The sequence below is a fragment of the Myotis lucifugus genome, unplaced genomic scaffold (genome assembly GCF_000147115.1).
Source record: "Myotis lucifugus unplaced genomic scaffold, Myoluc2.0 scaffold_991, whole genome shotgun sequence".
NCBI classification, from domain to species: domain Eukaryota; kingdom Metazoa; phylum Chordata; class Mammalia; order Chiroptera; family Vespertilionidae; genus Myotis; species Myotis lucifugus.
This window is the reverse complement of record NW_005872039.1, coordinates 858-14,253: the sequence shown is the minus strand read 5'-3', so window position 1 is coordinate 14,253 and position 13,396 is coordinate 858. Positions and strand designations below refer to the sequence as shown.

Genomic DNA, 13,396 nt, shown 5'->3' with positions numbered 1-13,396 from the left:
CCCACAACATTGAGGAACTGTATTAAAGGGTCTCGGCATTAGGAAGGTTGAGAACGACTTAAGGGTATATGTTGCAAGTACAGTCAATAAAACTTGACTTATCAGAGAGAAAGCTAAAAGAAGAAGAAGGAGGAGGAGGAACAGGAAGAGGAGGAGGAGGAGGAGAAGAAGAAGGAGGAGGAGGAGGAGGAGGAGGAGGAGGAGGAGGAGGAGGGGGAGGAGGAGGGGGAGGAGGAGGAGAAGAAGAAGAAAGAGAGAGAGAAAGCTAAGAATTAAAGGTGATGTCTGAATATGGAATATGGATATTCAGTGGTGGTATGCCATTTACTACATGTGGGAAAACTGGCGAGGGAACATTTTTGGAAGACAGTTGGGAATCAAGAGTCATCTCAAATGTGATTTAGAAAAGGCGATGGATATAAATTTTCTGTTGATTAAAAGTGGGTCAAGCCCTAGCCGGTTTGGCTCAGTGGATAGAGCGTCAGCCTGAGGACTGATGGGTCCCAGGTTTGATTCCGGCCAAGGGCACATGCCTGGGTTGCGGGCTCGATCCCCAGTAGGGGGTGTGAAGGAGGCAGCCGATCAATGATTCTCTCTCATCATTGATGTTTCTATCTCTTTCTCCTTCTCCATTCCTCTCTGAAATCAATAAAGAAATATATTTTTTTTAAAAAAAGTGGGTCAAGCTGGGAGATGGGAGTGGCCTGGAAAAGGTCAATGGGGGGGAAAGGAGACATATGTAGTACTTTAAACAATAAAGAATTTAAATTTTAAAAATACATAATAACCCTAGCCAGTTTGGCTCAGTGGATAGAGCGTTGGCCTGTGCACTGAAGGGTCTCAGGTTCGATTCGGGTCAAGGGCACATGCCTGGGTTGCAGGTTCGATCCAAAGTGCAGGAAGTAGCCAATCAATGTTTCACTCTCATCATTGACGTTTCTCTCTCTTTCTCTCCCTTCCTCTCTGAAATCAATAAAAATATATTTTTTTAAAAAAATACATAATACTTGGTAAGATAATAAACTACTATGTTACTATCTATTTTTTAAAAAAAGTATGTCAAGCTTAGGATCCATTAAGAAGACAGGCTTTGGGCTGGAGAAACAAGAATTTGGGTTCAAGATGGGGTAGATGGAGGAAGAAGGATCTGGTTCAAGATGAAGGGAGAAGGATCTGGTTTAGATGTGTGAGCACTACATTATGGGTGAGTCCTGACTCATCCACGGGGTACGCAGCCATGTCCTCTTCCTTCTGGTCAGGATTTGTGGAAAATGAGGAAGAGAGCAGTGCCTGAGGTGGCATTAATTTCAGTAGAGATCATCCAAGGATCCCCACGGGGGCTGAGCAAGGCCAAGAAGGGTGTCAGGTGGGGAGACACCTCACTAGCAGGATGAATGGTGGCTTCTCACATCACCACTTTTTCTACAGGAACTGGAGCTCTGCTATCGAAGCCCTGGGAAACCCCAGCTCTTCTCTGAGTTCTACGTTGGTCATCTGGGGTCGGGGATCTGGCTGCAGATTAAAAGCAAAGATGATGCGACTGTGGTATGGGAGGCCTTGGTGAAACCAGGTAAAGTCAAGACAAGTCCAGAGAGCTCAGTGATGAGAAACAAAGTCAATAAAAGAGTCTGCTTGTGTGTGTGTGTGTGTGTGTGTGTGTGTGTGTGTGATCACAATTTGCTGATGAGAATAGCCACAAAAGTTATGCGATTTTTTTCTAGTTACATAATAGTTGGTGTGACTAGAATTTGAATTAAAGTTGATCTGACTCTGAACTCCATTCTTTCTCCCATGCACCATGGTATCTCTACACTGCCCTTGATTTAACATATTTTGACACCCACAAGGCATTTGGCAAAATTTCTCACAGTTGATTGGATATGAGATGAAAAAATAAGAACTAGACAGTTATATGGTTGTATGAATTAAGCCAATTATGGCAATAGCACATACACTAACCTGAATCATTCAGATATTTTCAAAGTAGCCAAGAGGGAATTAAATAATGAACTTTCAGGAATGAATGTAACTTTACAGTGTCTTAAACTAGCACCAACACGCACAAGAAGCAAAATCCCTCAAAAGTCCTTCTAGGGCCCGCTGGTGTTGCTCAGCGGGTAAGGGTTGATACATGAATCAGGAGGTTGTGGTTTGATTCCCAATCAGGACACATGCCTGGGTTGTGGGCTCCATCCCCAGTAGGGGACATGCAGGAGGCAGCCTATCAATGATTCTCTCTCATCATTGTTGTTTCTAACTCTCTCACACTCTACCTTACTCTCTCTGCAATCCATAATAAAAACATATTTTAAAAATAAAAGTCCTTCTAGAAAAAAGTAGATCATGTTCAATGTTAAAGCATAGTGAATCTGGCCCACTGCAGTGTAGGTCAGTAGTTTGAGTGTCAGCCCATGGACCAAAGGGTCGCAGTTTAATTCCCTGTCAAGAGTAGATACCTGGGTTGCAGGTTCGATTCCCGGCCCCAGTCAGGGTGCATGTGGGAAGCAACCAATAAATGTATTTCTTTCACACTCTCATTCTCTCTCACTCTCATTCTCTCTCTCTCTCTTTCTTTCCTCCCTCCCTTCCACTCTCTCTGGAAATTAATGGGAAAAATATCCTCAGGTGAGGATTAACAACAACAAAAATATATATAGTGGATCTGCCTCCTGAGGTGCTACAACAGGCTTTCCAGGGAGGGGAAAGATAATGTTCTTTACTCGTCTTGGCTCGGGCGCAATCACAGGTGTGGACTAACCAGCCCCTGCATCAGCCCTCCTTTGAATCTCACTCTGGCACTTACTTGCTGGGTGATCTTGGGAAAATGACTTCACCCTTTTGAGTGTCAGATTCCTCATTTATAAAAAGAGGGTTGTCAAACTCAAAGGCTAACACGGGCCAAATAAACAAGGTTTAAGTTTATGTGGGCCACAAATAAACAAAAGCTTCAATTTTCATAGAAACATAGGTTTATTTCATAGAGATATGCTGAATACAAAGGACTAGAATAAATGAGTCATCGTTAACATAAAATAATAGAATATTTTAATAAAAATTAATATTTTTTTGAACATTAACTTATCAGACACTGAAGAACTTCACAAATTAATAAGCGTAAGGCAAATAAACCTGTTTTTCTTGTTCTCCAAAAGCGAAATATGTCCTGTTGTGCACACCAAACAAGTCAGTCTAATACTAATGACGTGGCAATCGGCTGCTAAATATTCACTGCTAGAATTAGTGGAGAGAAATGGTGCGCCTGTGCATAAGGCACGTAATGGAAATGAATGCAACACGATTATGTAATCAGTCATTAGCAAAAGTTGCAGTTCGTCATTAATAATTATGTATAACAGGATATTGTAAAAATTAAGTTACAAAATTTTTATTAAAACGTTTCTTACATACCATTATATTGGCTGGGCCACAAAAATATTCGCTGTGGGCTGCATGTGGCCCGCAGGCCATGAGTTTGACATCCTTGATGTACATGCATATCTCATGCAGTGGTCCTTATAAATCAGGGATGGGGAACCTTTTTTCTGCAAGGGCCATTTGGATATGTATAACATCATTTGTGAGCCATACAAAATTATCAACTTAAAAATTAGCCTACTGTCCTAGCCAGTTCGGCTCAGTGTGTAGAGCATCAGCCCTTGGACTAAAGGGTCCTGGATTTGATTCCAGTCAGGGACACGGACCTTGGTTGCAGGCTCTATCCCTGGACATGGTTGGGGCCCATGTTTCTCTCTGTCTCTCCCTCTCCCTTCCACTCTCTCTAAAAATCAATAGAAAAATATCCTCAGGTGAAGATTCTCTCTCTCCTCTCTCTCTCTCTCTCTCTCTCTCTCTCACACACACACACACACACACACACACACACACACACACACACAAAATAGCCTGCTATGTTTGGTCAAACATTTAATTAACTCACCCCTAATGCCTTGGCAGGGCCAGACCAAATGATGTCATGGCCTTATACAGCCCATGGGCTAGACGTTCCCTACCCTTGTTATAAATAGTAGCAGTATTATAATTTATCCTTATGTTAAATGATCTTCTTAATTCTGCTCTTTGGAGCTGACAAAAGAATTTATCTCCAACCCCATGGGAAAGCCCTTCAGGTACCTGAATATGGATCATAGCTTCCCTAAAGTCACCTCCTGTGCAAGTTAAACAGTTCTATTTTCTTCCTTCCATCATTCCTCTTTTTTAAAAATTAAATCTTTATTGTTCAGATTATTACATTTGTTCCTCTTTTTTCCCCCCATAACTCCCCTCCTCCCAGTTCCCACCCTACCCTCCGCCCTCACTCCCCACCCACTGTCCTCATCCATAGATGCTCGATTTTTATCCAGTCTCTTCCCACATCCCCCACACCGCTTCCCCCCCCCCCCGCAAGAATAGTCAGTCCATTCCCTTTCTATGCCCCTGATTCTATTATAATCACCAGTTCATTCTGTTCATCAGATTATTTATTCACTTGATTCTTAGATTCACTTGTTGATAGATGCATATTTGTTGTTCATAATTTGTATCTTTACCTTTTTCTTCTACCTCTTCTTAAAGGATACCTTTCAGCATTTCATATAATACTGGTTTGGTGGTGATGAACTCCTGTAGCTTTTCCTTATCTGTGAAGCTCTTTATCTGACCTTCAATTCTGAATGATAGCTTTGCTGGATAAAGTAATTTTGGTTGTAGGTTCTTGGTATTCATCACTTTGAATATTTCTTGCCACTCCCTTCTGGCCTGCAAAGTTTCTGTTGAGAAATCAGCTGACAGTTGTATGGGTATTCTCTTGTAGGTAACTGAGTTTCTTTCTCTTGCTGTTTTTAAGATTCTCTCTTTGTCTTTTGCTCTTGGCATTTTAATTATGATGTGTCTTGGTGTGGTCCTCTTTGGATTCCTTTTGTTTGGGGTTCTCTGCGCTTCCTGGACTTGTAAGTCTATTTCTTTCACCAGGTAGGGGAAGTTTTCTGTCATTATTTCTTCAAATAGGTTTTCAATATATTGCTCTCTCTCATCTTCTGGCACCCCTATAATTCGGATGTTGGTACACTTGAAGCTGTCTCAGAGGCTCCTTACACTATCTTCATATTTTCGAATTCTTTTTTCATTTTGCTTATCCGGTTGGGTGTTTTTTGCTTCTTCACATTTCAAATCTTTGACTTGATTCTTGTGCTCCTCTGGTATGCTGTTGGGAGTCTGTATAATATTCTTTATTTCAGTCAGTGTGTGCTTAATTTCTAGTTGGTCCTTTATCACAACATCGAGGGTCTCATTAGATTTCTTGAGGATCTCACTACATTTATCAGTGGTCTCACCAGTCTTTTCGAGGGCCTTACTAAATTTATCGGCGGCTTCTAGACAGTTCTTGAGAGACCTTAAAAGTGTGGTTTTGAGCTCTATATCCAGCATTTTGCCTTCCTCCATGTCTGTCCTGTTTCTTTGTCTCCGCATTTTTTTGCTTTCTTGGTGCACCCCCTAGTGGTCTTTGTGCGCTGTCTTGTTGTAGTTAAACCTTGATTGTTGTAGGTAACACTGGGGGGTATTTGACCTCCAGGCCAACTGGCTGTGAGAATCAGCTGTGTCTGCAGTGGGAGAACTTCTGTCCTCTAGGGAGGTGCTAATCTAGCCTTTGCCTGAGGCTAACCAGCAAATGCCTCTGTGCAAGGCTTGGACTGAGCGGGTCCCAGGGTATCAACAAGGTGGGCCGAGCAAGCAGTTATGGCTGCTCTCAGTCTGGTCCCCAGAAGCTCTGCCTCTCAGTGTCCCAGCGACCACTGCAAGTACCTCGGAGAGAAAGCTGCCCTCAAGTTCCGACGGATGCCAGACAGTCTCGTTTCTCCCGTTTGAGTCTGGTTCCCCAGAGACTTGCCCGGAACTGGAACTCAGAGCCTGAGACTCCCTCCCGATTGAAACAGACAACCACACCCTCAGCCACCAGCCCACTCCACATGCACCTCTGCACCTTTGTATTTTCCGCAGTGCTCCTCCTCTGAGTCTCGGTATGCTTTTCTCTTTCTTTCTAGTTGGAGAATTTCTCCTCAGCCAGCCTTCCTGTGGTTCTGGATGATGTCCGTTCCATCTTTTAGTTGTATTTTTGAAGTGGTTGTGCGAGGCAGCATTCTCCGGTGTTTACCTATGCTGCCATCTTTGTTTCCTCCCATCATTCCTCTTACATTTTGGATTTTAACATTTTGCCTCCTCAGTAGATGTGCCAATTTGAGAATGAGTCAGGATAGACTCTCAGACTGTCCAGTCAGCATGGAGGACATGGGACACCCTCCTCCCTCCATCCAAGTGAACCCGCTGCTCCCAACACCACAACTGGAGCTCCCCTGTGTTTCACTTCCCTCCCACACTGTCAGGTCAAACTGAACTTGGGTCAGCTCAAAACCTCAGGCCATGTCCACAGGGGCTGTTGTGGTCTCCCCCTTCCTCTCCACATGCAAATAATTATTTAATCCCCTTTTTGTTTGTTTGTTTTCTATTGAAATTTACTTATTACTCTGAGGTGCTAAGATTTTCTTGATGATAATTCTTGATTCTGACATCAGACTCCAGAACAAACAGTGTGGGAATCAAAGTGCAAAAAAGGTCAAGGAGGTAGATTTATGCTCAGGATAAGGAGATCTCATCGTTGAAGATATCTAGCAAAGGTCTGGGATATTTCTCCACCAGAGTTCCATTCAGGCCAAGACAGAATTAAACCCTGTGCAAAGGGGGGTAAAGAGGAAAATTGGGCCTCTGTTTCCCAATAAGCATAAAGAAATGATTCATCAACATTGTGTGAATGGGCACTTGCAACCCTTAATCCTTATTCTGTCAGAATTAGTCTGTAGCTTGTTCTCAGAATAAATCTCAAAAGAGAAAAGTAGGTAGGAGTTTCAAGGCTTATTGTTTGTGTTAATAACTATCATTGATACTGATGTTTATTCATATCTCTTTTCCTCCAGGAGACTTCGGATCTGCAGCTACCCTGACAGGTCAGTAACAGCTGTTAGAGGCCACAGGAGCCATGGCAGTTCTGGAATATCCTACTTGGTCCTGGAGGGAGGGAGTAGAGAAAGAAAGGGGACTCATTAAACCTCACAAGGGTTCAGTCCTTGGAGAGCTGTGTACCCCAAGGCAGAGTTCTCCCCCATCCCTTTTATTCCTGCCCATCATGGCTCTGGCACCTTCCACTGAACAATCTCAAATGTCTGCATCATGAACCTGACCCCCACCCTTAGCTCAGCAGAATGCTAGGCTGGAAGTTGACATGAGGGAGGGCAGAGGTACCTTTCTGGTGGTCCGGGAAACGTGTGGGGATCAAGGAGGAGCCAGGGATGCAGATAAAGAGAGTGAAGAGTTAGGCTGGGGAATTAGAGGGAGAGGATGTGATGGAAACCCTTTCTTATTCATTACTGGCCTCACCTTCACCCCCAGATGCCCCTACTTTGCTGCACTTTGTGGACAAGCATCGGGAGGACCTGGTGGCTCGAGTGACATTGGTGGATGCAGTTCTAGACAAGCTGCATAGACAGGTGCTGAGCGAGGAGCAGTATGAGAGGGTGCGGGCTGAGCGCACCAATCCGGACAAGATGAGGATGCTGTTCAGCTTCACCAAGTCCTGGGACAGGGCCTGCAAAGACCAACTCTACCGAGCGCTGAAGGAGATCCATCCTCACCTAATTATTGATCTCTGGGAGAAGTGACGCAGTGGAGGAGACTAGGGGAGCTACTGACATGCTCGGCAGCTGAAGTCTGAACACCTGCTTCTGAGTCCTGGCTCTGACTGTCCAGGCTTTGGGTCTAGGTTTCTTCAAGTCTAAACACATTGCCATCGCCCAGCCAGAGAGGCTCAGCTGGTTGAGTGTTGTCCTGTGCACCAAAGGGTTGCTGGTTCAATTTCTGGTCAGAGCACATACCTGGGTTGCAGGTGCAGAAAGCAACTGATTGATGTTACTTATGTCTCTCTCTCTCTCTCTCTCTCTCTCTCTCTCTCTCTCTCTCCCTTCCTCCTTCTCCCTCTCTCTGAGCATGTCCTCAGTGAGGATAAATAAATAAACAAACAAACACATTTCCATTTGAGTTGCCTTCTTGCCTAAAGTTATGGAGCATTGATAATACCTTTGCTGGGCATTATATGTCCATGCTCAGTGATGCCTGCCACATGGGCTCCCAGTCTGCCTCCCTATTATTAGGGACCAGTAGATATTTGTATATGATGATACTACATTTTTCATATCATGATACTACATTTATGTATCATGTTACTACACTATAATAAGGCAGAATACTGGGTAGACAGAGGGCCTAAGATTGAGAAATATGTGGGAGACGTTAGTTTTAGAGTGCACAGTGCATTTACTTGTGAGACAATACAGAGGGCAGCACAGGAAGCCATAAGCTCTCTCAGCGGTTCTCAACCTGTGAGTCGTGAACCCTGAAAATACATCCTGCATATCAGATATTTACATTACGATTCATAACAGTAGCAAAATTACAGTTATGAAGTAGCAACGAAAATAATTTTATGGTTGGGGGTCACCACAATGTGAGGAATTGTATTAAAGGGTCGTGGCATTAGGAAGGTTGAGAACCACTGCAAGTAATGGGAAGACAAGGGTAGACTATTGGGTAGTGCTGCTATTGCAAAAGAGAGGCAGGAGCAGGAAAGGATGAGCCCAGATAGTGATGGGTTAATAAAAGGCAGAGAAGAGCCAGGAGGAAGGACTCTAGGTCCTGCAGGGCCAACCCCTACTAATTAGAGCCTGAGTGTCAGCCACCATCCCCTCTGCACCCCTAGAATTTCACTGTAACCTTGCTCCCATGACACCTTACCCTCTTCAGAACAGGCCTGGGAAGACATGGTCGGACCCGGGCAGGGATCCCTGCCTTTGGTCAAGGGAGGAAGGTCCTGGGTCCTCCCTGACTGGGCATCTTCAGCCCTGGGGCTTGCAAAAATGAGCTCAGGGCTGGTCCGTGCCCAGAGAAAAGAGCTTTATTGCTCGGGCTCGCACAAGACAATTTCCGCACCACACAGTGTCATTTGGATAAATACCTGGCAACACCGACAAAGCCTCTAGAAGCGTCTAACTGGTCAGCATCATGTGCATCCGTTAACAATTGCACCAGCACAGTTAATAAAGTGACCCTCTCATATCCACTCCCTCAGTCAAAACCAATGACTACATTCCCACTACTTCCCCTGATAGCACCCTGTGTCAGTGCACCCTCAGGGCCTACTACAGCAGCAGGCTCAGGGCAGACACTGAACCAATGTTTGCTGAATAAGCAACGAATGAATTCTCAAGTGACAGTGCTCTTTTACAGGTTGTGTAGGTTGTCCCCCACCTCCACTGTCCCCCACCCCATCATTACACACACACACACACACACACACACACACCAATCTTCATTCCCTCTGCAGAGTTGAGTCCTTCTCAGTCCCTGGCCTCCCCTAACAGGAACACCTTCCACCTGAGCTACTTTAGCTCTTAGATTTCATCACCCAGGCTCCTCCCAGCACCAGTAAAAGGTTTCCCGCCACTGTCTGGAGGACCCCAGCCAGGACCCCCATCTGCGAAGCCCACAAGCTAAGGGACTGTGTCCTAGGATGTCTTCAGCCTTTGGTCCGCCCTCCAGCACTCAGTGAGGAGATTCCCTTCCTGGCAGGACAGCTCCTGGGGCGATGGGCCTCTGCTCAGCTCCCAAGCAATGGTGGTGGCTGCAGGGAAGCCTAAAGCAGGAAGAACTCACAGTCCGGGTCAGCCCGAACCCCTGGGAACAGGGCGCACCACCCTGACAAAGGCTGCTCACTGTGCCCTGCACTCCCGCAAAGTCCCTGAGTGCTCAGGCTCCCAGCTCCCGCGCTCAAAGACCTGTCTGTGCAGCTCCTGGCACAGCTGCCTCCTCCTGGGCAATGCCCAGCCCTGGCCAGGGCGTCCACCCTCTCCACGGGCCTCTTTGGAGGGCTGTGGGCAGTGGTTGGCTCATCCCTTACAGAACAGTCTGGAGGCTGTGGGCGCCCTAAACACACAATGACAGGTTCCCTGCGCATGCCCCCATCTCACAAAGTGGATGGGTCCGCAGATGTTATCCTATTATCAACTGCACCCCAAGATTCTAAATATTGGGATCTAACTGCCCTCTCATCTAACATTCAGGTGCAAACATAGACCCTTATTTTATTATTGGCAGCTGCTTCAACATCTCTACTGATGGACAAAGGTAGTGACAAGCAGAAAAGAAAAGAAACAAACATTAAAAGCTAAAGCAGGACCTCAAAGCAGGGCGCCTGTGGGCGGTCCTTCCCAGACTCTGGGCGGGGCCCTCGGGGGAACACAGTGACACAGTTTGGTGGTTTTTCATGTTCCTGCGGGGCTGTTGCTTAGTTGCGAGCATATCTGGTTCCAAGGAGAAGACTGGGAGGGGGCAGCGGGGCTGAAGAACTGGGAACCAGGCGGGGTTGCAGCCCTGGGAGCTCCACTTCACAGCAGCATCACAGGAACCCTTAACCGGGGGTGGGGGGATTTGGGAGGAGAGAGCTGGCCACAGAGGAGCAGGAGGCAGGGGAGGTTCGAAAGTAAGGGGAAGTCCAGGTCTTCATAAGAACCAGGAGCGGTGTGCTGAAGGAGCCCAGTAGCAGGACATGAGCCAGCTTCTCCTAGGCTCCTCCCATGGCGCCCTGCCCTGGTGCTGGAGGAAGGTGGGAGGAGGCGGCTTCTCCGAGCTGCCATGGGGTTGGGCCTTGAAGGTAATAGGTAGGAGTTGAGGTCTTCGTGTTGGCATAATAATGCAGTGATTCTTAATCTTTTGGGGAGTAGTGACTCCCTTTAAAATGTTATAAAAGTTATGAGCCATCGGAAAAACAAAACGAAACAAAAAGTTATGAACTGAGGGTTCAATATTTTGACTTCAGAAATTTGTCTTTGGTTCCGTCTGGCACAAAGGGCTCTCTCTGGCGTTGAACTGATGGAAGGAATAAACCATCTCTGCTTTACATCATTACAACCTGAAAGCACTTCCAAAGTGCAAGGACAGCAGCGCCTGGCGGACTCCACCCCACCCTACCGCAGAGAGCTTTTCCTGAAGTGCCTGTGGCATTAATGTGTGTTAAGGTAGCTCCTGTGGGCCTGCGTCCTGTATGGGATCTTAGGTCCTCAACAAAGAATGTGCAGCGATGCTCTCTGAAGCCCATCAGCGGGCCTGGTAGTGCTGCGGCGCCCTCTGAGTGTGTAGACTGGGGAGGCTCTCTGTGCTGAACCAGGTCGGTAGCTGAATGACTAGCAGGGAATCTGTGCGTTCAAATCGAGGTGCTGTGATGGAGGAAATCTATTGCCGGGCCCCACAGATATTGCTCCCATCAGAGAAAAAAAGAAATTCCTCCTGAACCACATATCATTTCATTTCTTAGAGCAATGGTTCTCAACCTGTGGGTCGCGACCCCTATGGGGGTAGAGCGACCCTTTCACAGGGGTCGCCTAAGACCATCGGAAAACACATATATAATTACATATTGTTTCTGTGATTAATCATTATGCTTTCATTATTTTCAGTTTGTAACAATGAAAATACACCCTGCATATCAGATATTTACATTACGATTCATAACAGTAGCAACATTACAGTTATGAAGTAGCAACAAAAATAATTTTATGGTTGGGGGTCACCACAACATGAGGAACTATATTAAAGGGTTGCGGCATTAGGAAGGTTGAGAACCACTGTCTTAGAGGGAATTCAGCTCCATTATAATCTTATAGGACCACCGTAGAATATGTGGTCCACTGCAGACTGGAACATTGTTATGTGGCACCTGACTATAGTGTGAATGTCTGACCGTATCTAAAAGAATAAATGATAGTACCTCCATACAAATAAAATTCTACACGGACCATTTTAGAAAGTGCCATATGTACCAACTTGGAAAGAAGCCTACAACATATTGTAAAATGAAAAAGGGAAGTTGCAGCACAATATGTATAGCATTAACACTCACTTTGGATTTTACAAGCCATATTTAATAAAAATAGCTAATGATGTATTGAATATTCTTTGCCAGGCACTTATCTAAATATTTAATCCTTATAACAATCTCATGAGATAAGTAGTACTATTCCATTCTTTCAGATGAAGAAACTGAGGCACCGAGAAGTGAAGTGATTTTCCCAAGGCTGTGGGGATGGTGAAGTGCTGGAGCCCAGAATTGAGCCTGGCAACCTGACCCCTGAGCCGGCACCATCAACCACGTGTCAGGAGCTTAGGACTGGGTCTCGGACTGGGCTGGGAGAGGAAGCGCCTTTCTCTGCCCACTTTTCCCATTTACGCGTTGTTTGATTTGTTACAATGAGCATGTAATTGGAAAATAAAAATTTTATAAAAGCGCTCAACCATGTGGCATCCTTGCCTGGGATGGGAGCCAAGAGAGGGTGGAGGGACCCACAGACGTTCTTCTCAGGCTGGTCTGAGCTCAAACCTGACTTCTCATTATCCCCCCTGATGCACCTTTCTCATCAGCCAGCAAAGGGACAAGGGAAAGGGCCCAACTTCGGTGTAAGACAATCTGTCTTCCAGCTCTTTCCAGGCACTGGCCAGTAGAGTGGGCTTTGCACGGCATCATAAACACTGCGCCCCCTTCTCAGCTGCAGACACTACCACCACCATCAGGGCTTCCTGCCAGGCTCAGAGAGCAGGACTGGCAAGCAGCAGGTGGTTGCTGAGGCTGCTCCGCCCCCTGCTCTCTTTAGCTGTGGCTACTGGGGACCCGGCTGCACTTGAATTCAGGTGAAGTCTTGGGCTGACCTCATCCGGGAAGGTTTATTGTCCCCATGGCATCCACATCCAACCAGGTCCAAACTCAGTTTAGAGGAAGAGGGTTTCGCAACAATATTACGAATTCAAAAACCAATGACTCCGGAGTCTCCCCCTAATTTCAAGTCCCCTCCCATCTCAAAGAATAAAAGGGCAGGAAGAGAGGTTTCTGTTCTGGTTTTGCCCTGTGATCGAGGCTCAGCCCGTGGCGTGGTGAGTCTGGTGCAGTGTGTGAAGGAAGTCATTTGCCTCAAGGTTCCTGCTCAGTGGGTTTGGGAACCGCCAGGCCTTGCTGCTAAGCTGGGACAAGGAAAGACCAAGGAAAGACACGTGGGTCCTGCCCGCCCTGAGGAACCCGCTCTGGAGGCACCTCCAGGAGTGAGGGGTGGAGAAGATTGGGGCGGGGTTTCGAAGTCTCTACTTCAACCTTACTATAACTTTCATATTAGTCCTTCAAGTAGTGCCCATTATCACCTGTATGGATTTCATTATCCAGAGAATTGCTCGAGTCTCCTCCACCCACCCACCCCCATCCAATAACTGCATTCTGGCCTCAGGCTGTGCACGATTTCTTCTGAGGGTCCTTACT

The 13,396-nt window shown here is 46.2% G+C and overlaps 1 protein-coding gene across 1 annotated transcript in view; it reads left to right on the top strand.

The window, feature by feature from the left end:
- The window catches only part of LOC102429272 (NACHT, LRR and PYD domains-containing protein 1-like), an 86,856-nt gene extending 79,150 nt beyond the window's left edge, over positions 1-7,706 (top strand). Inside the window, 2 exon segments of the mRNA XM_023747809.1 lie at positions 1,429-1,570; positions 7,438-7,706. Coding sequence (XP_023603577.1) covers positions 1,429-1,570; positions 7,438-7,706 — 411 coding nt within the window.
- The last annotated feature ends 5,690 nt before the right edge of the window (positions 7,707-13,396 follow it).